This window comes from Amblyraja radiata, chromosome 24, assembly GCF_010909765.2.
Source record: "Amblyraja radiata isolate CabotCenter1 chromosome 24, sAmbRad1.1.pri, whole genome shotgun sequence".
Lineage (NCBI taxonomy): Eukaryota > Metazoa > Chordata > Chondrichthyes > Rajiformes > Rajidae > Amblyraja > Amblyraja radiata.
In genome coordinates this window covers 25,015,803-25,039,036 of record NC_045979.1, presented here as the reverse complement: position 1 = coordinate 25,039,036, position 23,234 = coordinate 25,015,803, and the positions used below count along the sequence as shown (strand labels likewise).

The window sequence follows — 23,234 nt, the reverse complement described above, 5'->3', positions numbered from 1 at the left end:
TGGGAGAGGAAATGAGGAACAAGTCCTAAATGCACTGTCTGACCTCAACAACATTGCTGTTGTCCTTGCCCTTTTCTTTTGGACAGTGTCATGGACACCTCTTGAGACTGGGACAATCCTGGGAGTTCCCAGTGTCTGTCAGGTCAGTGACTTGGGTAGCTAACCATAGCAATGAGGTCGTAAAGCCCAGGAACAGTCCATTGGCCCTCTGCATTTGCGCTGATGATCAAGCACCCATTTGCACAAATCCCTTCTCCCTCGCTTCCATATTAACACTTTGTGAGATTCTTCTGTCATCAACTATACTGTGGGTAATTTGTGGTAGCCTAGTCACTTATCGAGCCTGCCTTTGGTATGTGGCAGAAACCTAAAGTACTCGGGATTCATGTGATTATAGGATGATGTATAAACTCCACACAGATGTTATTCATACTCAAAGCATGTACATTTGCACTTGGACTTGTCAACTTTTTTTGCACCTAATCAGAAGCAATAAGTCCCATGTGTTCTGACTGATAAATCAATCTAAATGAAGATGAATTGTTTAAAATATCCAGGTGTTGATTTCCATTTGTTTCTGTAGGTTTACAGTATTCGGACTAGAGCACGTGCAGTTGAGATCTTCACTACGTGTGCCAACCTTATTTGTGCCATCGAGGAGGTTGAAAAGGTAAGTGTAAAGAAACTTAAACCTAAGAATGAAACTCATTTGGCTTGTATTTTCCCCACCACTTCCTGATCTTGCTATCATCTGTTTCTTTCTGCTTGGTGTATACTGATGCAAGGTAATCGTGTGCACATAAAGTCCCACCTTTGTCCATGAGTGGACTTATCCTTTACATAGCTAGATCCCGCCACCAGTCACATCTTCCCATCTCCACTCCTTTAGACCTTCTGCAGAGACCTCCCTCCGCAGCCCCTCGATTCACTCATCCCATCACATCAAAATCACTCCATCCCCTGGTACTTTCTCCTGCAACAACAGAGGTTCACATGCACCTCATTCACTGCATTTGGGGTTCCTGATGTGGCGTCCTTTACATCGGCAAGAACAAGCGTAACTAGGTGATTGTTTCGCTGAACACTTGCGCTTCGTCCGCTAACCATTTTAACTCCCCTTCCCATAATCTACAAACAACCCCCCTCTTCCCCTCTTCTCTCCCCCTTCTCCCCCTCACTTCCCTGTAGCCCATTTGGCTTTGCACCCATTCTTTCCCTCCCTCCTGTCCCCTTCCACCTATAGTTGCCCCTTCACACACACAATTCAAACCTCTTCTATCCTCATCTCACACCTTGTCTTCATCTCTGGCCTTTGTCTAACCAACTGCCAATCAAAAATCCTCCTTACCTGTATCCACCTATCACTCAAGACATTGTCCTGCCTCCACCTTTCTTCCAGGATTCTCCTTTCTCCCCCACCACCACAATCACATATCCATATTCTCCAGAGATACTGCCAGATCTGCTGGATTATTCCAGCAATTTGTCTTTTATTTGTAAACCAGCACCTGCAGTTCCTTGTGTGCCCATTGGTTCGCTTATTATGCGTGTTGTCTACTGCATGACGTGAAAAGTTATATCTGAAGGCTTTTTCTGTATTTCCATTAGGGTGCAGCCAAGGCATTGATATTCCCTGTGGTACAGCAGTTCACCCAGGCATTTGTACAAGCTCTGCAAATGCCAGATGGACCCAATTCTGATAGTGGATTGAAGATGGAGGTATTGAAGGTGAGTAGTGTGAAGTAATTGGGCAACATTTGCAAACTGAGCTGGCAATCTCGGTTTTTGAAACCACATAACCTTTTTCATGTTGGTAACAGCATTGTTTAATGACATTTTTTTTGCTGATTTAGTATTATAACAGGAATCAAGCCAAGAAACCCTGAAGTGAATGTCCCTTTGAGAAACTGCCAACTAAATACTCACATGTTCCTTAGAGAGTAGGAGCATGAGATATGTGGCCTAATACCATATGCTTTGTCCCATATCTTTTTGATTCTTGAAAATCCTTAAAAAATGCATATGGTAGAAGTCTGAAATAAAACCAGAAAAGGCTGGAAATGCTGTTAATTGTTTCTTTTAAATGCTGCCAATGAGTGTTTCCAGCACTTTCTGTTTTTGTATTCCTTTGATAAACTCAGTTTACACAAAAATCGTTCTCAATCGTTTTCTTAAAAAATGACCTGCAATACTTGTTGTGCACTATGTCAATTCTAAATATTTTCCTTTACATATTACCCAATTGCACTTTACCTTTTTTGGATGATGCTTCCTGATACTAGACATACCAGGGGAAGTAGTATTTTCCCACTTCAAAGACTTGTTTTTAAAAAGAAGAAACACTAATATGACCTAAGATTCAAAGAACAGAAATGGAGCTCTTTCTAATATCTCGGCTAATATTCACAACACACTCAGTATCTTTGTGAATAAAATGCTGTAAGTACTGAACAGTATAATATAACCAATCAAGAGAGATAGTTTTGTTCAAAATTGAGGTCCTGTTTATGTTCTATGCTCTTAATTTACTCTGATTTTTAAATTCATTTTGGGGGTCTTGGTGTTGTTGTAACTGTCACCATTTATTGCCATACTTAATTCTTGGGGGGGGGGGGGGGGGGGTGATGGCGAGCTGTCTTCTTGAATTACTGCAGTCCTTGAACATCTGTGCAGCCAAGGAAACAGGCCTTTCCGCCCAATTTGGTTGTGTTTGTGCACACATAGAAGTTGGGTTCCAAGACATTGTCACTCATTCGTGCTGCCCTATCTATATTTATATCACCAGTGTACGAATAGATAGAACTTGGTCTCAACATCCACAAAACCAAGCTTCTTTCCCGACTTCCCCTAATTGCACCACACTGCTGTCCCAACAGTTAAGGATTGTGCTTCTGAAGAGTATGGACCACTACCAATATCTTGAAGGTCGTCTCAGAGAAGGCAGATATTAAATGTTTGTATTTACTGCCAGACCAACATATCTAAAATTGAGGCACTGGGCTGTTATTGGTTCGCTACATTGAGTAGGCCATATTTGCATGCCCAACAACAGGCTCCTAGGACAGATACTCTTATCATAGGTAAAGAAAAAGATTGAAGGATATTCTCAAAGCCTCCTTGAAGAACTACACCACCCAAGGACTCCTGAGAACCTCTGGCCCAGTAATAGAAAAGAGATAGTACTGAGAACCTTAAGATTGTGCATCACGACCACTCAGATGCCTTGCTGGAGCTGCACACCATCACCAGCTGTGGAAGAGTATGTCATTCTCGCACTGACCTCAATAGACATTTCAGAGCCCACAAAACTGGAGCGAGTTGACCTCAATCTCAAGTCGATCATGGCTGTGGATGGCAATTGTCTGACTCTGTTCTTTTCTCTATCCCAGTTTCCTAAATTCATGTAGAGTGAATCAAAATGTCTGGAGACTAGCTTTCTTGTTGATGGGTATCTCGGGGAGAGTTGAGGTGGATCACTCCATTGGCAGTTTTGGCTGAAAATGATTATGAAAACTTCAGTCTTGTCTGTGGCACTCGTGCTGAGCACTGATGTTGAGGATGGCGATGTTCTTGGAGCCTCTGTTCTGTTAATTGTCCACCACCATTCATGACTGTTTTAAGTGGTGGTTCTGTAGAATTTTGGTATGAACTCTGATCCTGATTTTGATGCAGGCAACCATGGCTGTGACCCTAACTCACTGTTATAGACAATCTTGAGCTCTGTTACTACAAACAGTGAAAGCTCTTGATTGTGGCACTGGCTACTTGATTTTGTTGCAGTCGGTGTTGCCCCTAACTTCTGTTCCTCCTTTGATTTGTAGACAATGATAGCCCTGACCTGGTTCAATGCTCAATGGGAGAGAAGGATATGATCCCTGCTGTTATAAACAATGGTCTTGCTCTTTGTGCAGTTTTAGAAAGAGATTGTTTTAGACAGAGGTCCCTGCTGTTCTAGACCATGTTGTCCTGACCAGTAGACCTGCTTCTGGTTTAACACTGAATGTCCTGAAACATTGCCCTCATTCTATTAAATAGAGTGACAGTCCTGACTCCTGTGCTATAACTGGTGTTAACCTGACTTTCGGTTCTGTTGTAGACAATTGTGCCTAATTATTTCCTTGACCCAGTTTGCTGTGGGAAGTGATGGTCCTAACACATGCTTCTGATTATCTGTCAATTGATAATGTGCTTGGTGGCAGACAAGTTTCCTGGACTTACTGTGTGTTGCAGAAAGGTACAACCTGGACAGCTATTATATACTCTTATTATAGACAATGGTGTCTCCTATCCCAGCTTTGATTTGAAAGTTACAGGGAGAAGGCAGGAGATGTGGTTTGGTATGTGTGATTGGCATTGATACTGTTGACATCTCCCCATTCTTCTTTTGCAGGCAGTGACGGCTTTGGTTAAGAATTTTCCAAAGCACATGGTTTCATCAATGCAACAAATCCTACCGATTGTTTGGAATACGTTAACTGACAGTGCAGCCACATATCCTTCACTCAATACTGAAGAAACGTTAATCCTGCATCTTCCATAAATGCAGATATTTCCAACCTTTTTTGTTTTTATCTTTCACTCAGCTCAATAGTATTTCACATTCCTGATCTATAGTCAAGTGAGGACAGTATTTTTATTTTATAAATGCTTATTCTTAGCTTAAACATGGTGTAAGGTCACTGAGCTCCTGACTTTAAACAGATGTATGCAAGTCATATCTATCTTATGAATGCAGACTGAATTTTAAATATTCACTGTGCTTATTTACTGTTGTGTATTACTGTGTGTTGTGTATTTGAAATGGAATGGTCCTCTTGCCTTGATTTAGCCACCTTTCTCAAATCTGATGCTGGTGAGGCTTCTAAATGACCGTGTAATTGAGACATTAATTGTGGCCCCAGAGATGTGTGTACTGCCACAATCTATTCCAAACAAAATGTATAGACTTGACTCGTATGTTGGGGACAGTGTCTTCTGGTAACTACTCAGGAATTTTGGTTTTGATCAGTTTTTTGCCTCATAAATATCAAGTAGAATTTAATTATTCAGTTTGTTTTGACCTTCCTCTTTCTTGCCTCTTTTTTACAAAGTATGCTTTTCTAGTACAATGTTTTCAGGTACGAGTTTCAATGTGATCTGTTGACATGAAATACTTATTTATTTAGCGAATGCAAAGTCCTTTAGCCAAGCAGTTGCCTCTTGATCTGCTGTATGAAGGGTGACAAGTCCTCCTTTGAGTCTTTATGAAATACTTAATAAGTCGACAAACCGGACACACCCAGAACCCTACTTTTGTGTCAATAGATCCAGATAATTTGCTTAGTGCTGAGCAAAAAGCATTGGTGTGGGGTAGAGGTTAATAAATGACACACTCCGCATGGTGTGATAAATGGTACTAAGTTAGTAGAAGATTCAGGTAGTTAAACCATTGCTGTTTTCCTTAACTATGTGACACTTATGTAAGGACGGAGGTGAATTACATGGAAGAAGTAGATGATCCAGTGGATTCGGATGGTAAGTAGGAGCATTGCATTTGTCTTAAATTGATTGCTAGAAAGTCATTTAATTGAGGAAAGTAACCTTTAAGGATGGATGCCAGTCAATCAAATGCAAGAGTTTTATGCCATGCATTAGAAGCTTTATGTTGAAACTGAAAGTTTCCAAGTTTAATGCTCAAGATGGAAGCTGAGTATGCATTTGAGTTTGGAAATTATAGAAGATGAAGGAACATATAAGTGATAGTAGAATTAGGCCATTCGGCCAATCAAGTCTACTCCGCCAATCAATCATGGCTGATCTATCTCAAGTCAAGTTTATTTGTCACATACACTTACAAGATGTGCAGTGAAATGCAAGTTCACTCTCCCTCCTAACCATATCTCATGCCTTCTCCCTGTACCTTTTGACACACTAGTGGACACATCCACTTTATCCAAGCCTTTCACTATTCTGTGTGTTTCAATGAGCACCCCCGCCCCTCATTCTTCTGAACACCAGCGAGTACAGGCCCAGTGCTGACAAACGCTCATCATAGGCTAACCTACTCATTCCAGGGATCATTCTTGTAAACCTCCTCTGAACCCTCTCCAGAGCCTGCACATCCTTCTTTAGATATGGTGCCCAAAATTGCTCACAATATTCCAAGTGCTGCCTTACTAGCGCCTTACAGAGCTCCAACATTAAATCCCTGTTTTTGTATGCAAGCCCTCTTGAAATAAATGCTAGCATTGTGTTTGCTTTCATTACTACTGATTCGACTTGGGAGAATGTAATTAGAGCTTTTGTTTACGAGAATAAAGGTCGATACAGAACAGTTGTGTAAATTGGTCTCTGTTGAATAACATCATCTGTAATTGTAAATTCATGAGAACAAAGAAAATTCATTTCAATGGCAAAGAGTGACTGAGTTGGAGGAGTGGGGATGAATGAGAAGTGGTGTTGAATAGGTTAGGTTTGTGGGCATAATTAAGTATTTGTAATAATGCATATTATCTTGCCTCCTGATAAGTAGCAATGTTGACAGTACTGTTGCTGCCAATTGTATTTCCAGCTGTGGACTCTCATCTTCGAGTCCCTGCTGTCTGGGTTACTGACCATGTTGATGGGACAGGTTGATTGGTTGATTACTTTTTTTCCCCTCTCTTAGGTGAGGTGCTGGGGTTTGAGAACTTGGTATTCAATATTTTTGAGTTTGTGCATACGCTACTGGAGAACAGGAAGTTCAAGAACACGGTGAAGAAGGCCCTGCCTGAGTTGATTTACTACATCATCTTGTATATGCAGATCACCGAAGAGCAGGTGACACTTCACCTTCTGTCCCATACTCTAAAACTAGATAATCACTAAGAATCGAGATAATATCAGACATTCACAGATCCATTCCAGAATCACTCATGTTGTTGCAACTTAATGATATTGTGGGCCTTAATATGTCATCTGCTCATTTTATTGCGTCTTGGGGGGTATTTACATATCCTAATTAATTTGAAATGTTATTTCTACACCCTTCTTGGACAGCATAACGTTTTTAGTGAATATTGTTTTTCTGTAGATGCCATCATTTGGAAGCAACCCAGGCTATCACAAAATGCAAATTATGTCACACTATGGGAACTGATTTGATTCAGAAAGTTAAATGATCAGTCACTTGGCCCGTGACTGGCAAATCTCTACACTCTTTCCAGCTTAATGACATCCTTCCTTGTGCAGGATGATCAAAACTGAATACAGTACTTCCATGATTAAGTGAGGCTTCACCAGTGTCTTATACAACTGCAACGTAAGGTCCCAATTCCTATACTCAATACCCTAACTGATGAAGGTCAGTATTGGAAACCTAAAGCTGTACCTGTTTCACCCAATGTAAATAATTGCCATGCCCAAGTTCCTAACTTTTGCACTCTGAGATGTTTCGTATCCGTAGTGTGCAGCCACTCTCCAGGATAGGACTGACCACAACCAAGCAGCATATGCACTCGTCTTTCCTCTAAAATGTCACAGGCCATCACTGCAGCTCCTGTTGTAAAATTTGTACAAGGCAGGGTGTGAACAACTACTGAACATGCGTTGCCTTTAATTACTGGTTGGGGCATTGGGAGCTAGAGTAACATTATGTATTTTACCTGGGTTTGCTACATTGTTCAGTATTTGGTCCTAGGATCTTTGTGTGTGATATTTATTTATCTTTTCCTATTGTTCATTCCTCTGGTTTTCTTTTTCTGTAGATTAAGGTCTGGACGGGAAACCCACATCAATTTGTGGAGGATGAGGATGATGACACTTTTTCGTATTCAGTGCGAATCTCAGCTCAAGATCTCCTGCTGGTGAGGTCCGGAAAAATGTTCAGATGCAGGTTGCTATTGTAACAGATGCAGCATGCTTCTGTAGCCTGTCGAGGAGAAAATCTTGACAGCATAGTTATTAAATGGAGAGGTGTCTAGTCAAATGCACTGCAAGCGCTGAACAGTTGATTTCACAGTTAAACCCATCTGCTGAAATGATCCATGTGTGGGATTGTGGGAGTTCCTCTGTTTAACATGTTGTGATAATAGATTTGCCTTTGGGTAAACGTGACCAATGCCCTACTGATACTCGTGACCTGTTTACTAATGAGTGGAATCTGAGGCTGCAGTTCTCATAATCATGGAGATTGTTAGTCTTATTCCTGATGAACATGGATACTAAGCAAGCTGTGCAGATGCTGGAAGGTAGTTGCGAATTAAATGAACACAGGACGTGATCCATATCAAAGTAAAAAGAGATGGTGAATTGAAACTATCTTCCATGGTTAAATGATGTGTGAATGTTATGTGTGGAAGTGCCAATTTGACAACCCTAAACATCTCAGTGCCCCTTAAGCAGACATGGCAAAATGAATGGAGTTAGTGTATGTTCACCAGGTGTAACCTGTGAGTGTCCTTAACCAGATATCCTGCAGGATGTTGGTAACTACAGGATTCCACAAAGATACCAACATTACAGTGCATTTGGAATGACGGCAGCAAATTCTTCTCAGGAAGTCTGAAGCACTTGCATTCACACAATAGATGCTTTAGATTGTCTGGCCCGACCAACAAAAACAATTTATAAGTCACTGAACTAACAACCAGCTTCAACCTCACACCTCCAATTATTTTTGGTTTGGATCCTATCTCCTTTACCTCTCACTGGATCCAGCATGAAATGTTACAGGTATGGGAGTGGCAGGCAGGGTCGTATACGGCAGAATGTCAGAATTATTTATTTGCTCTCTAGGTAGTATACCACTGCTCTAATTGTTCCTGGGTCAGAAAAGATATGGGCCGGTCCCACTTAGGCGACTGGCGGACATTAACATTACCGGCCGGTTATCCTTGCTTCTAAAGTCTACTGCTTACGTTTTTTTCCTCCATTGAGCCAATGAAATTCACCGTTCAGCACCGGCTACAACCTACGAGAACCTTTGACCTCCTGGCGGCCCACCTAGGGCATGAGAATTCTCGCTACTCTCCATGGCGGCTTCATTCTTGTCGCCGCTAATTTTTCAACATGTTCAAAAATTTGCGGCGATCATAATGAGGCCGCGACTAGTTCACAGAATGCGGGAACTCCTCACGACCATGAAGGCGACTCCCCGGCAACTACTTGCCAACATGTGGCGACCGCAGAGACTCCTGCAGTCGCCTAAGTGGGACAGGCCCAATAAGGTCTGACCTCCAGCTCCTTCCTGCTGATTCCTGCTCTTTCACAATAGTTATCTTTTCATCTCTAGTTTTAAAAAGGATAAAGGAGGGCATTAATGCTTGGAGTCAGAGGATGGATGTAGGTGAGATACTAAACAAGTACTTTGCATCTACTCACCAAGGTGAAGGACGGTCAGATCAGTGTGAGGAATTGGTAAATGCTAGAATAGCTTGAGATCAAGAAGGAGGTGGTGTTCGGTGATGAGGAAAGCTGCCAAAATAAGCAGCTGAATATATGTCCGCCTCAAATGTTCAGAGAAGTGGCATATGGAGGTTAATCCGAGCAAGTGTGAGGTGTTGCACTTTGGGAGTTTGAATGCGAGAAGTATTCGGTTTATGGCAAGACCCTTATCAGCATTGATGTACAGAGGGATCTTGAGATCCATGTCCATGGACTCTTGAAAGTAGAGTGGTAAATAAGGCATATGATATGCTTGTCTTCATCGGTTGGAGTATTGCGTATAGGAACCAGGAAATGATGTTGCAGTCTTTTGGATGATGGTTAGGCTGTATTTACTATATGCAGTTCTGGTCTCCACATTATAGGAACGTGTTAAGCTTATGGAAAGGGTGACGACAGTTATGAAGAGGTTTACCAGAATGCTGGCTAGATTAAAGAGTATTTGCTATAAGAAGTTGTATAAACTTGAATTGTTTTCTCTGGAGTGTTAGAGGCCGAGGAGACTGATAGAAGTACATGTCTGCCACCCATTTTCCGGCATCTTTGGTTCCAGAGTCGTGCTGTATTATCCATTTTGCTGAACCAATAGAGGTCACATAACAATGATACCATTATTATGACCCATCAATTGTACCCCTCCCATGTCTCTAAAGCACCATGGACTGCTAGAAACGTAAATTATAAACGTATATGCAAATTAATTTTGCAGCAAAACTTGAGCTTTTATTGCACGGGCACCAGTTAACCGACTGCCCTTTGAAGTCCTGGTGAGGGTCGGATTGGCAGCCGCCCGCAAGTCAGGCGCCACTTTTCTTGCACGACATGCAGGCTGACCCCCTCTGACCCAAGATTTGCCAAAAATGTAATAGGGCGGGTGCACCTGCCATCCAACACAGGCCTCCAAGAGGGGTCCCAACGGAACAGGGTGTCCAGGCCACCATTGGGCCGAGATACCGGCCCGCTATGGGAATGGACCCGTCTGCTCTGGTCAGGCCGGTGTTCCAGAGCCCCGGCCGCAGGGTCTAAATTCGACCTGCAGATCGGCCGCGGAAGTCCCAATAAGGTCTCGTTCGGCCTCGTCGTGGTAAGGTTCACTACTTAAAAAACGGACAACTCACAAAAACTTTAGGTATGCTTTTAAGGTGAGATGGGGCAAGGTTTAAAGGAGATATGCAGGGCAAGTTGTTTTTTTGCAGAGTGATGGGTGTTGGAATGTGATGGAGACAAATACGATAGTGGCATTTAAGAGGCTTTTAGATAGGCACCGGATATGCAGGGAATGTATCACATGGAGGAGAATGATCACATGGAAGGAGGAGATTTGTTTATGTTCTGCATCATGTTCTGCACGGACATTGTGGGGTGCAGAGCCTGTTCCTGTACTGTTCTGTTTTATAGCCTGTATGAGTACCTAACACACTGAGGTTTCCTTTCACCCCACTTCCTCTCTTGAAAACCCATGCTTTCTATCAGAGCTAATACTGGTTTCTCATTTTCCCATTCCAGGCTGTTGCAAGTGACTTTCAGAACGAAAGTGCCATTGCCTTAGCAGCAGCTGCAACAAAACACTTGCAGGAAGCTGAACAGGCCAAGTGTGATGGGAATGTTCACTGGTAAGAAATTAGTCTGTCACCAAAGCAACAGCTAATATAGGTGTCCAGCCTTCATGAGGTGAGATCTGAACATCAGTGGATTATCACATTATTATTGGTAAATAAATGTTCAGCCTAAACAACTTCTACTTGAGGTTTTTACATTGGCATTGCTTGCTTGAGTCACAGATTGTCCTTTCCCACCCAAACCACCCCCTCCCCTGTCCCTTTACCTCCCTCCTCGACTCCATCCAAGGATCCCGACAGTCTTTTCAGGTGAGGCAGAGGTTCACTTGCACCTCATCCAACCTCATCTAATGTATTCGCTGTTCCAGGTGTCGTCAACTGTATATCGGTGAGATCAAGCGCAGGCTCGTCTATCTGACCTCCCGGTTGCGCAACACTTTAAAGGGGCTGTCCCACTGCGGCGACCTAATCCGCGAATTCAGAAGAGTGTCTTCAACCTTCAAGCGCGAGGGCACTTGCCTGAAAAACCTCGAGCTGGATTGACTGTCAGCGTTGAAATCACGAGCTGAATCGACCGACCGCACACAAAAACAGGCGCACACACACACACACACACACACACACACACACACACACACACACACACACACACACACAGAGACACACCCTCCTCCTTCTCCTCCTCCTCCTCCACCTCCTCCTCCATTGTCAGAGTGAGGCCCAGTGCAAATTTGAGGGAACAGCACCTCATATTTTGCTTGGGTAGCTTATACCCCAGCGGTATGAACATTGACTTCTCTAACTAATTAGCCCTTGCTTTCCCTCTCTCTCCATCCAATCCCCCTTCCCAGTTCTCCCACCAGTCTTACTGTCTCCGACTACTTTCTATCTGTCCTACCCACTCCCGTGACATCCGGCTGAAGAAGGGTCTCGACCCCAAAACATCACACATTCCTTCTCTCCAGAGATGCTGCCTGTCCCACTGAGTTACTCCAGCATTTTGTGTCTTCCATAGATCCTAAGCACTGTGTTCTAATTTTTACATTACAGTTTGGAGGAGAAGGATTTTTTTCCGTCTTTTGTAGTACAATTCTTTCGGTTTTACAGAGTAAAGGAAATCAGCCAGCTGTCAGTTCTCATTGAATCTGAATTTCTTATCCTCTCCCAGACCTGATCTATAACAGTGAGCTAGGAGATGTCAGCAGTGAGTATTGGTTTGTTTCTCCTGCGTTGGCACTGGATGGGCAGGAGGAAGCTATTGGTTTTTGAGTGTAGCTCTGGTGAGTGAGTTCTGATGAACCCTACCCATGAGTGAATTTGATTCTTTTTTAACCACAGGTGGAAAATTCATGAAGCTTGTATGCTGGCATTAGGTTCTGTGAAGAATGTCATTGCTGACAGTGTGAAGAACGGTCGGATACAGTTTGACATGCATGGATTCCTCACCAATGTTGTTCTTGCTGACCTCAACCTTTCAGGTATGGTTCAGATTGCAGTCACCTGATCACCCAGGCAATGGGAAATGGTCTGAATGATTCATTTTAGGCCTGGCATTTTCTGATGTCTGTTGGAAATATTCAGCATCAGTTGGCCATATAATTTCATTCTGTATCTTAGGAAAGATTGATTTGGATCTTGTTGAAGTGGGAATTAAAAGCCAAAATGTCCTGTCGAAGACTTGACTGTTACTAGATAAATAAAGGTTAAATGCAATGCCTATGTGAAGTCTGGCAAATGCACTACTTTTGTCTCCCTCACTATTCTATGGATAGTGTGAAGAGAGCTTCTTTCCTGTATTAACTAACACCTCTGCCCTGTGATGAATACAATAAAGGACAGAGAAGGGCATGGAAGCTAGAGAGTTCAAGGAAAAAAACAGTATTATCCTGAAGCATAGCAACATGAAGTAGGTGGTTTTGATGAGATAGCAAATGGAATACAAAACTGGTGCGGTGGTAGGAGGCAGGGGTGGGTAGTGGATCGCCGATTTTAAAATTGGCAACCTCTGCCGCAAGTATGGGTGCTAAGTCCTTTGTTTATTATCTATGTTAATGATTTGGTTGAAAATGTAGGTGGTATGGTGGTACAGTGAATGACGAAGGTCTTTCGAGGTTACGTCAAGATCCAGATGTTCGGGGAGGCAGGTAGAATGGAGACGTGTTGAGAAAATAGTTTCTGTGCCCTTGGATTTTACATTACAATGTGGAGATGGCTCTCTTGCAGAAGTAATCTGTATTGTGCCAAGGCACGTTTTGCTGTTTTTGCAGAGTGTAGGTGGAATGCGTAACATGTATTTTGTTTGCCCTGACTTGTTTGATGGGAATGAGCGCAGGAGCTTAGGAGATGGTTGATGTCTAGTCAGTTCCATGAATCCTATTCTGCTACTCAGATTTTTTTTTTTAGAGTGTAGAAAATGGTAATGGTGACAGTAAATGAAGAACCTCAAACTTCTCCCTCCCTCTCTTTCCCCATCTCCTCTGGTCACCCCTTCTCTTTCATGCATACTCACTGTTTTGCTTCTTTGCTCTCCCTCACAGTATCTCCATTTCTGCTTGGCCGCGCCCTCTGGGCCGCCAGTCGATTCACTACAGTTATGACCCCTGAGCTGATTCAGCAGTTTCTACAAGCAACTGTGAGTGGTTTGCATGAGACCCAGCCACCATCGGTGCGAATCTCGGCTGTTCGAGCTATCTGGGGGTAAGCTGCAAACTTGACGTTTTGTTTTATTTTGAGCTTTTAACCTAACCATCCAAGGTGCATCATGGTTGTCATGCAATCACACAGCACGGAAATGGACCCTGCAGCCCGACTCATCCATGCTGACCAAGATGGCTCATCTAAGCTTTTCCCATTTGTCCATGTTTAGCTCATCTCTCTATATACCCTTCATATCCATGTACCTGTCCAAATGTCTTTTAAATGTTGTAATTATAACGTCTCAACTAATTCCTTGGCAGCTCATTCTGTACACCTGCCACCTCGGTGTTGAAAAGGGGGTTCTCTCCCCCCCATAACTTTGTACTATGCTCTCAGGTTCTTGATTCCCAAAAAGGCTTCTCCACAAACACTTAATTAACCTGCCCTTCCAAATTTTTAAACCAATATGTAGAAGAACTGACTGGAGGACAGGCCATTCTACACTGGGTATTGTGTAATGAGGAAAGATTGTTTAGCTATCTTGTTGTGCAAAGCCCGTTGGGCAATGGTGACCATAATATGGTGGAATTCTGCTCTGGGATGGAAAGTTACACGGTGAATTCAGAGAGTTGAGACCTGAACTTAAAGAAAGGAGACTTTGAAGATATGAGATGGGAATTGGCTAGGATAGACGGGGAAATTATACTTAAAGGGTTGACGGTGGAGATGCAATGGCAATGATTTAAAGACTGCATGGATGAACTCCAAAAATTGTTCATCCCTGTCTGGCGAAAAAATAAAAGGGGGAAGGCGGCTCAACCGTGGCAATGAGGGAAATCAAGATAGTGTTAAATCCAAGGAAAAGGCATATAAATTAGCCAGAGGAAGCAGCAAACTGGTGGATTGGTAGAATTTTAGAACAGAGGGGTTAATTAAGAAGGGGGGGGAAGCATGAAAGAAAGCTTGAGGGGAATATAAAAACTGACTCTAAAAGCTTTTTTAGATGTATAAAAAGGAAAAGATTAGTGAAGACAAATGTAGGCCCCTTACAATCAGAGACGGGTGAATTTATAATGTGAAACAAAGAAATGGCAGAACAATTAAACGAGTACTTTGGTTCTGTCTACACAAACAATCTCCGAGAAATGCTAGGGGACCGAGGATCTAGGGGAAGGGAGGAACTGAAGGGAATCCACATTCGTCAGGAAATGGTGTTAGGTAAACGGTTGGGACTAAAGGCAGATAAATCCCCAGGACCTGATGGTCTGCATCCCAGAGTACTTAAGGAGGTGGCCCTAGAAACCGAGGATGCATTGGTGATCATTTTCCAATGATCTCCCAACTCTGGATCAGTTTGTGTGGACTGGAGGGTAGCCAGTGCAACTCCACTTTTTAAGAAAGGAGGGAGAGAGTTAGCCGTACATAGTTGGGGAAGATGCTTGAGTTGATTGTTAAATATGTTATGGCAGCGCATTTGGAGAGCAGTGACAGGTTTGGTCAAAGTCAGCATGAATATATGAAGGGGGAATCATGCTTGACTAATCTTCTGGAATTTTTTGAGGATGTAACAAGTGGAATGGATAAGGGAGAGCCATTGGAGGTGGTGAATCTGGACTTTCAAAAAGCCTTTGACAAGGTCCCCCACAAGAGATTAGTGTGCAAAATTAGAGCACATGGTATCGGAGATGGGTTATTGACATGGAGAGAGAATTGGTTGGCAGACAGGGAGCAAAGAGTAGGAATTAACAGGCCCTTTTCAGAATGGCAGGCAGGGACTAGTGGGGTGCCGCAAGGCTCGGTGCTGGGACCCCAGTAATTACCAAATACATTAACGATTTAGACGAGGGAATTAAATGTGACACCTCCAAGTTTGCCGATGACACCAACCTGAGTGTAAACTGTGATGAGGATGCTAAGAGGCTGCAGGGTGACTTAGAAGGTTGGGTGAGTGGGCAGAAGCATGGCAGATGCACTATAATATGGATAAATGTGAGGTTATCCATTTTGGTGGCAAGAACAGGAAAGCAGATTATTATCTGAATGGTGTCAGATTGGTAAAAGGGGAGGTGTAACAAGACCTGGGTGTGATTGTACATCAGTCACTGAAAGTAAGCATGCAGGTACCGCAGGCAGTGAAGAAAGCTAATGGCATGGTGGCTTTATTGCGGACTGTGCCCTGGAGTGTACAACAAAAACCCAGCGCCTCACAATTACCTGTATTAAACGCCATGTGCCATTCCTCGGCCCATTGGCCCAGTTGATCATGATCTTGTTGTAATTGTAGACAACTCTCTTCACTGTCCAGTACATCACCAATTTTAGTGACATCCACAAGCTTACTATGCAACCAACATTCATGTACAAATCCTTAATATAAATAACAAACTACAGTGGTCCCAACACTGATCCATGGTGCACACCAATTATTACAGATCTCCTGTCTGAAAAAGCCCCCCCCCCCCACCAGCATCTGCAGTTCCTTTTATTATAATTCCGCTACCACCATCCTCAGTTTCCTACTTCAAGCCAATTATGTATCCGGTCTCGTGATTTAACCTTCAAGATCAGCCTATCATGTGGAACTTTGTCAAAGACAATGTCTACTGTACTAACCTCATCAATCTTCTTGATCACCATTTCAAAAATCTCAATCAAATCGGAGAGACATGATTTCCCACAACCTTGTGTTTGTTATCCCTAATCAATCCTTGTCCTTTCAAATGCATGTAGATCCTATCCTGCAGTTATGCAAGGCATTGGTGGGTTGCACCTGAGCACCCACTCTTGAGCTGATCTTCTTTAAGGCACAATGAAAGCCATTTGTAGGAAGTCCATTAGAATTCTATCTGGAATGGTCTTACGAGGAAACATTGGACAGGTTAGGTTCAGCTTAGGGTGCTAAGAAGAATGAGAGTGGGTTTGAAACTCTCATGGGAACGGGGATTCCCCTCCGCCACCATAGATGAGGCTCACACCAGGGTCTCATCCATACCCCGTAACACTGCTCTCTCTCCCCATCCCCGCACACGCAACAAGGGCAGAGTCCCTCTGGTCCTCACCTTTCACCCCACCAGCCGGCAAATACAACACATAATCCTCCGCCACCTCCAACGTGACCCCACCACTCGCCACATCTTCCCATCTCCCCCCATGTCTGCCTTCCGCAAAGACCGCTCCCTCCGCAACTCCCTCGTCAATTCTTCCCTTCCCTCCCGCACCACCCCCTCCCCGGGCACTTTCCGTTGCAACCGCAAGAAATGCAACACCTGTCCCTTCACCTCCCCCCTCGACTCCATTCAAGGTCCCAAGCAGTCGTTCCAGGTGCGACAAAGGTTCACCTGTATCTCCTCCAACCTCATCTACTGCATCCGCTGCTCTAGATGTCAGTTGATTTACATCGGTGAGACCAAGCGTAGGTTGGGCGACCGCTTCGCCGAACATCTCCGCTCAGTCCGCAATAACCTACCTGACCTCCCGGTGGCTCAGCACTTCAACTCCCCCTCCCATTCCCAATCCGACCTCTCTGTCCTGGGTCTCCTCCATTGCCAGAGTGAGCAACAGCGGAAATTGGAGGAACAGCACCTCATATTCCGTCTGGGGTCCTTGCGTCCCTATGGCATCAACATTGAATTCTCCCAATTTGGCTAGCCCGTGCTGTCTCCTCCCCTTCCTTCACCCTCTAGCTGTCTCCTCCCACCCTCCCATCCGCCCGCCCTCGGGCTCCTCCTCCTCCTCCCTTTGTCCTTCTTTCTTTCCCCACCCCCTATCAGTCTGAAGAAGGGTTTCGGCCCGAAACGTCGCCTATTTCCTTCGCTCCATAGATGCTGCTGCACCCGCTGAGTTTCCCCAGCAATTTTGTGTACCTTCGATATTCCAGCATCTGCAGTTCCCTTTTGAACGAGATATGGAGAGGATGCTTGCTGTTTTGGGAGAATCTAACATTAGGGGGTCACCATTTAAAAACACAGGATCAGCCATAAAATTTCACCTCGATTGTGAATCTTCAAGACACTTCCTCAAAGAACAGTGGAAGCAATTTGAATATTTTAAGGACATGGTACACAGATTTTTCGTAAGAAAGGCACGGTTGGAAGGATACCAATGAAAATATAGAGTTAAAGTTGTGCTAATGGTGATCTTATTAAATGGCAAAATGGACTTGAAGGGTCCACTGTTTATTTCATAAGGTTGTACTATCGCTAAAATTAAACTTCTTTTAGGTCCATGTCCTATTGCTCCATTTTGATTATTGTAAATCATTTTTTGAATTCTTTTTTTCATTTTCAAAATATTTATGGGAAGAGAGCTTTCAACCCCTTGAGTTTTTTTTACTACTACGGAGTCTGTGCATAAACTTGCTCATTGTGCTCTTTATCTCTTGATATCTTGTCAAAGCATATTTTATTCAGCATATATATAATAATAATAATAATAATAAACTTTATTACGGACTCAAGGTCCAGACAAGGGGCAACATTACATTAAAAATGCATTGCATATCAAATATAAATAAATATAAAATCATGGTATATCACATAAAAACATCATAATTTATATTTAACAAAAACCCACAATACTTAAGTTAAAAATCCAGATTAGAAACAGAAACATAGAAATTAGGTGCAGGAGTAGGCCATTCGGCCCTTCGAGCCTGCACCGCCATTCAATATGATCATGGCTGATCATCCAACTCAGTATCCCGTACCTGCCTTCTCTCCATACCCTCTGATCCCCTTAGCCACAAGGGCCACATCTAACTCCCTCTTAAATATAGCCAATGAACTGGCCTCGACTACCCTCTGTGGCAGGGAGTTCCAGAGATTCACCACTCTCTGTGTGAAAAAAGTTCTTCTCATCTCGGTTTTAAAGGATTTCCCCCTTATCCTTAAGCTGTGACCCCTTGTCCTGGACTTCCCCAACATCGGGAGCAATCTTCCTGCATCTAGCCTGTCCAACCCCTTAAGAATTTTGTAAGTTTCTATAAGATCCCCTCTCAATCTCCTAAATTCTAGAGAGTATAAACCAAGTCTATCCAGTCTTTCTTCATAAGACAGTCCTGACATCCCAGGAATCAGTCTGGTGAACCTTCTCTGCACTCCCTCTATGGCAATAAAAGATGATCAATGTCCTACAACGAGACAACGATACCAGTGTTTCCACAACTGGGATTCGTAGCGTGTAGTGCTAACCCTTATGTTTGTCAAGGCCACAATAAGCACATTTTTAGAGTCATTTATCCTGCAAATGAATTTATACATGTGGTGTCTTAGGATAGCTTCTAAAGTACTGACTCCTGCAGCCACAAACATATTACTGGCACTACACCATCTAGGTTGCCTTAGCAGTGTTCTCATGGCATCGTTATATGCCACCTAGTCTCTGCATACTTGTCTTTAAATAGTTCGACCACAGGTGCGCAGTGTAGAGAGGTGTGCAGTATGCTCTAAATAGCGACATCTTCACCACATCTGCACATGCACCAAATTTATGCAAGAGGATATTTGCCTGTACATACAGCATGCGTCGTTGCCTATAAATATCCTCATCATCTGTCATTTGTTCTGTAATAATATGCCCTAGATATTTTATCTTATTACAGACACTAAGATTGTTGTCAGACAATTTAAAAACAGGATATTTTAGGCATTTATCCTCTTTGGTTCTACAAACCATAACAGCACTCTTACTAACATTATATTTAATGTCATGTTCCACACCATACACGGAACATATAGTAAGGAGCTGCTGGAGACCAGCGCTAGATGGACTAAAGACCACAAGATCATCTGCATATATAATATGGTTCACTAAAATATTACCAATCACGCACCCAGTGTTACAGGCTTTCAATTGTTTAGACAGATCATCAATATATAGATTAAAAAGGACTGGGGACAAAATTCCCCCTTGTCTAACACCATTGCTAACCCCAAATGGGGCTGAGACCCTATTGCCCCATTTTATTTGCATCGTCTGGTGGGCATACCAGTAGGCCAGAATTCTAACAATGTATTCAGGCACCCCTCTTTGACTCATTTTACCAAACAGCTTTCTGTGATTAACACGGTCAAAGGCTTTGGAAGCATCAATAAAGCACATAACGATTGAAGAGTTTTTACCTCTATTTTTGTTTACAATCTCCTTTACGCCTTTAATAAGCCTTAAAAAAAAGTGAGATCCCAGAGTAGTTTTCTCAAGATCGCATCTCAGAGTATATTTTCATCCCAGAATATATTTGCTTTATACCTTTGCTTTGTCTTCTGACTTTAACCGACTTCCAACCCAAGTCACTGGTTACTTCCTCTTCTTTTTGCTGATAATATTTTATGATTTTTTATCATTGACCAACATCCACAGATGCTGGAGGAACTCAGTGGGTGAGGCAGCATCTATGGAGCGAAGGAATAGGTGACGTTTTGGGTCGAGACCGTTCTTCAGTCTGGAGAAGGGTCTCGACCCGAAATTTCACCTATTCCTTCGCTCAATAGATGCTGCCTCACCCACTGAGTTTCTCCAGCATTTTTGTCTACCTTTAATTTTTCCAGCATCTGCAGTTCTTTCTTAAACACCCACAGATGCTTCCCAATGCTTCATTTCAGTCAGTGCATCAAAAAAATAATTAAGTTGGTGAATTGGACATGACCATCCCAACGATGTGTTAAGTGCTCAGTTAACATGGAAACAGAATCCTTAGATTCCTAACATTTCTTCTGTAGTTTCATTATTGTGTACTTTATTATGCATATTTGAGCAGTCAGGTTCTGAGTAATGGGTGGAATTAGTTTTTAATTGATGCATACTTAACGTACTGATCTCCAGTGTTATGTAAACTTGTTATGTAAGCAGTCTATTGTTAAGCAAATAAATGTAGCAATATAGTCTAATATGTCTGTCTTTCCTTTCCCACAGGTATTGTGACCAGTTAAAAATCTCAGATTGTACACGAGTACTACAGCCCTTCCTACCCAGCATCCTGGATGGTTTGATTCAACTTGCTACTCAGTTCAGTTCCGAGGTGCTCACCCTGGTCATGGAGACGTTGTGTGTTGTTTGCACCGTGGATCCTGCCTTCACTATCAGTGTGGAAAATAAAATCTGTCCTCTTACCATCGCAATCTTCCTCAAGTACAGTAATGGTATGTAGGTCAAAGTCAAATCCAATCTTATGTAACTAAATCTATCTGTTATTGGACTGGTAGTGGATTAAGATTTCAGACTTTCAGCATGGAAAATTCAATTTTGTGTTCATGTTAATATGAAGCCTATTAAAATCCATCTTCAAAATAAAGTTGAAGTAGGAGGAGTTGAACCCCTAGGAACTGGATGGGAGGTGATTATTTTTTGTGTGAATTCCTCAGTTGCATTGTGTTGGAAAGATATGAATTCTATATCGAACACATTTGGTGCGGCGAGTGAACCGTAACCACTGAAATGTATGTAGTCTATGAATAAATATTTCCAAATGTTTTGCATAGCCAGTGCTGGCAATAATATTCTGTTGTTTCACTGTCAGTTGGCCCATTAACAGATTTAACCAGAATTCATTTGCAAGGTGCATATGAGTGATTCTCTTCTTTAATTGCACTTGTTTACTTCGAATATCCAGATCCAGTGGTCGCATCTCTGGCACAAGATATTTTCAAAGAGCTTGCGCAGATCGAAGATTGTCAAGGTCCCATGCAGATGAGGTTAATTCCAACTCTTGTTAGCATCATGCACGCTCCATCTGATAAAATACCCTCAGGACTCTGTGCAGTGAGTAGTCCACACAAATTTATTATTGTGTTGATTGAATGCTCAATGCAAGTGAACTTGGATTGAAATTAGTTTTTCTGACCACTTGCAGACTGCTATTGACATACTGACAACTGTAGTGCGAAACACCAAGCTGCCGCTGTCAGAGGTGCTGATCTGTCAGGCATTCCCCGTTGTGGCTCAATGTACCCTGCACACGGATGACAACGCAACCATGCAGGTAGACAGTTTGACATTAATTTAGGGTTATGCACTTTGGCGGTGGAGGTGATTTACAATTGAATCAAAACATAAAATCTCGAGCATTAGCATTAATTTGGGTTTGAACTGGAGCAATGGGGAGGGTGGAGAGGTTTAAGGTTGTATACGTAGGGTGATGCAGTGAGAGTAGGTTTAAGATTTATGCAGGGTAAACTTAGTGTAGATTTGATATGCGATTACATGCTCCTATAATATATTCACTGTTAGTTAATTTTGTATATGCTTCCTGGTGGAATCTGCCCGTCTAAATCTGAACCCTGTTCTTTTACAGAATGGTGGCGAGTGTCTGCGGGCCTATGTGGCTGTGGCAATGGAGCAAATAGCACAGTGGCACGATGAGCAGGGTCATAATGGGCTCTGGTATGTCATGCAAGTGGTTAGCCAACTACTAGACCCCCGCACCTCGGAGTATACTGCAGCATTTGTGGGGCGGCTGGTTTCCACTCTCATCACAAAGGCTGGGTCACAGTTGGGAGAGAACCTCGACCAGATACTGCGAGCAATTCTCAGCAAAATGCAGCAAGCAGAGACACTCAGTGTAATGCAGGTGAGATCAGGAACTCTAAAAGATTTGATAAAGTATGTTTTTGAGGTGGGGCGGGGGATAGACGCGCGATGGGAGGGTGATGCACATTGGAAGGGTGGTGTGGCTCAGGAGGCTGAAGAGTGCAAAGGTTTATCTGAGTGAATATGTGATGCATGCAAAGACATGCACAGGATATGTGAAGGACACGATGCGGTGGTGTATATTTCTGCAGTTGGCGTGAATGAAAATAAGTGGTCATGGAACAGACTTCTTTCCTTGAGGCTCCGGCTTTGGAACACTCTTAATCAAACAAAAATAGAAGCCGACTTTGACTATTTTTACGGCAGAGGTAGATAAATCTGAGGATGTGGGTTAGAGCACTTCACTAGGAGATAGAGTAATCTCTTCACTTAGAGCTGTAAATTTCTGGTGCTTTCACTACAGAGTGTTGTGATATCAACAGTGTTTACAAGATTAAAATAATCTGAGTTTATAGGGAGAAGGCAGGAGAATGAGATTAGGAGGGAGAGATAGATCAGCCATGATTGAATGGTGCAGTAGACTTGATGGGCTGAATGGCCTAATTCTACTCCTATTCCTTATGACATTATAATGGCTTTTTGGTTAACAAGGAAATTGTGAAACACTAGTGGCACGGTGGCGCAGCGGTAGAGTTGCTGCCTTACAGCGCTTGCAGCGCCGGAGACTGGTTCGATCCCGACTACGGGTACCGTCTGTACGGAGTTTGTATGTTCTACCCGTGACCTGCGTGGGTTTTCCCTGAGATCTTCGGTTTCCTCCCACATTTCAAAGATGTACAGGTTTGTAGGTTAATTGGCTTGGTAAATGTAAAAATTATCGTGTGTGTGTGTGTGTGTGTGTGTGTGTGTGTGTGTAGGATAGTGTTAATGTGCGGGGATCGCTGGTTGGTGCGGACCTGGTGGGCCGAAGGGCCTGTTTACGCGCTTTGTCTCTAAACTAAACTAGTGTGAAAGTGGAGTTGAGATGGTGGATTGGGTATAATATTTTTAACATTAGGGGAAATACAAGACCTACTCCTGTGTTGTGTTCATATTTGTTCTCTCCATACCCTT

General features: G+C 43.0%; 1 protein-coding gene across 1 annotated transcript in view; it reads left to right on the top strand.

Annotated features, from left to right (window-relative positions):
- The window catches only part of ipo9 (importin 9), a 47,410-nt gene that overhangs the window by 11,854 nt on the left and 12,322 nt on the right, over nt 1-23,234 (top strand). The window contains exons 6-18 of the mRNA XM_033042665.1: nt 584-670; nt 1,609-1,728; nt 4,391-4,491; nt 5,456-5,514; nt 6,647-6,798; nt 7,725-7,823; nt 10,909-11,015; nt 12,300-12,439; nt 13,499-13,658; nt 20,508-20,734; nt 21,205-21,353; nt 21,445-21,573; nt 21,886-22,161. Of these exons, the coding sequence (XP_032898556.1) occupies nt 584-670; nt 1,609-1,728; nt 4,391-4,491; nt 5,456-5,514; nt 6,647-6,798; nt 7,725-7,823; nt 10,909-11,015; nt 12,300-12,439; nt 13,499-13,658; nt 20,508-20,734; nt 21,205-21,353; nt 21,445-21,573; nt 21,886-22,161 (1,806 nt within the window). The remainder of the gene's footprint in view (nt 1-583; nt 671-1,608; nt 1,729-4,390; nt 4,492-5,455; nt 5,515-6,646; nt 6,799-7,724; nt 7,824-10,908; nt 11,016-12,299; nt 12,440-13,498; nt 13,659-20,507; nt 20,735-21,204; nt 21,354-21,444; nt 21,574-21,885; nt 22,162-23,234) is intronic.